This window comes from Tarenaya hassleriana, unplaced genomic scaffold, assembly GCF_000463585.1.
Source record: "Tarenaya hassleriana unplaced genomic scaffold, ASM46358v1 Cleome98, whole genome shotgun sequence".
NCBI lineage: Eukaryota > Viridiplantae > Streptophyta > Magnoliopsida > Brassicales > Cleomaceae > Tarenaya > Tarenaya hassleriana.
The window spans coordinates 331,919-333,599 of record NW_010972219.1 but is presented as its reverse complement, the minus strand read 5'-3'; the positions used below and the strand labels follow the sequence as shown (position 1 = coordinate 333,599).

At 48.8% G+C, this 1,681-nt stretch overlaps 1 protein-coding gene across 1 annotated transcript; it reads left to right on the top strand.

Moving 5' to 3' along the window:
- Positions 1 to 468: 468 nt before the first annotated feature.
- LOC109116294 (RNA-directed DNA polymerase homolog) lies at positions 469 to 888 on the top strand. The gene has a single exon (XM_019201465.1). It carries the CDS (start codon positions 469 to 471, stop codon positions 886 to 888), a length of 420 nt encoding a protein of 139 aa, XP_019057010.1.
- Positions 889 to 1,681: the final 793 nt, after the last annotated feature.

Genomic DNA, 1,681 nt, shown 5'->3' with positions numbered 1-1,681 from the left:
TCATATCCTTTTAGGCAGACCAATCGGGAAGTAACCCACGACGGCCGAGCCAACTAATACTCCTTCGTGTATGACAAACGAAAGGTTGTGCTTGCGCCACTAAGCCCATCTCAAGTGCATGAGATGCAATTGAAACTAGCCAAGGATTCTGAACCGAAGAAAAAGAATTTCTATATAAAGGCTAGTCATGTCGTGCGCGCTGTTCGTCAAGAACAATCGGTGTTGCTCTTGGTATTCAAGGATCAATTGAGCTTATCTTTGGAAACACCGACTCATAATCCTGTTGTTAGCCGACTCTTAGAGCACTATAGCGATGTATTTCCGGATAAAATCCCCGCAGGATTACCTCCTATACGCGGGATCGAACACCAAATCGATCTAGTGCCTGGAGCATCGTTGCCTAACCGGTCCGCATACCGGATGAACCCTGAAGAGACTTGAGAGCTCGAGAAACAAGTCCAAGAGCTAATGAGTAAGGGCTATATCCGAGAAAGTCTCAGTCCTTGCGCTGTACCCGTACTACTTGTGCCTAAAAAGGACGGGACTTGGAGGATGTGTGAGGATTGCCGCGCCATCAACAACATCACGGTTAAGTACCGGCATCCCATACCTCGGCTTGATGACATGCTCGACGAACTCAGCAGAGCCACGATCTTCTCCAAGATCGATCTTAAGTGCGGATACCATCAAGTACGAATGAGAGAAGGCGATGAATGGAAAACCGCCTTCAAAACGAAGCAAGGCCTCTACGAGTGGCTCGTGATGCCCTTCGGGCTTACGAATGCCCCAAGTACGTTCATGCGACTCATGAACCATGTACTAAGAGCCTTCATTGGGAAGTTTGTAGTGGTCTACTTCGACGACATTCTTATCTATAGTCGAAGCTAATACGACCATCTTTCGCACCTGGAGCAAGTGATGACCACTCTTCGACAAGAAGGTCTATATGCCAACCTTAAGAAATGCTCGTTCTGCACAAATGAGTTAGTATTTCTAGGCTTTGTGGTCAGCTCTCAAGGGCTGCGAGTTGACGGCGAAAAGATCAAAGCCATACAGGAGTGGCCGACGCCGTCTATTATCGGACATGTGCGGAGTTTTCTTGGTCTAGCTAGTTTCTACCGTCGATTCGTCCGAGACTTTAGCTGCATCGCTGCTCCCCTCACCGCGATCACAAAGAAATATGTGGTCTTCGAATGGGGCGAGACTCAAGAGCGCGCCTTTTCCGCTCTAAAGGATAGTCTCACTACCGCGCCGGTTTTAGTCCTCCCAAACTTTGACAAAACCTTTGAGGTCGAGTGCGATGCCTCCGGGATTGGCATTGGAGCCGTCCTAATGCAGGAGAAGAGGCCCGTGGCCTATTTTAGCGAGAAGCTCAGCGGCGCTACGGTGAACTATCCGACTTACGACAAAGAGCTCTATGCTCTTGTACGTGCACTTGAGACGTGGCAGCATTATTTGCTCGCCAAAGAGTTTGTCGTGATTTCCGATCACGAGACGCTAGAGCATAGCATCTTAAAGGACAAACCACGCTTAAGCGACGCCACGCCAAATGGCTTGAGTTTATTGAGACGTTTTCCTACGTAATCAAGTATAAGAAGGGAAAATAAAACGTCGTCGCGGATGCTTTGTCTCGTAGACATACGTTGCTCTCGGTCATGGAAGCCCGCATCCTAGGCTTCGC

Bases quoted from the DNA above. Each gene is read 5' to 3' on its own strand.
- LOC109116294 (XM_019201465.1), top strand. From the start codon at position 469: ATGAGTAAGGGCTATATCCGAGAAAGTCTCAGTCCTTGCGCTGTACCC.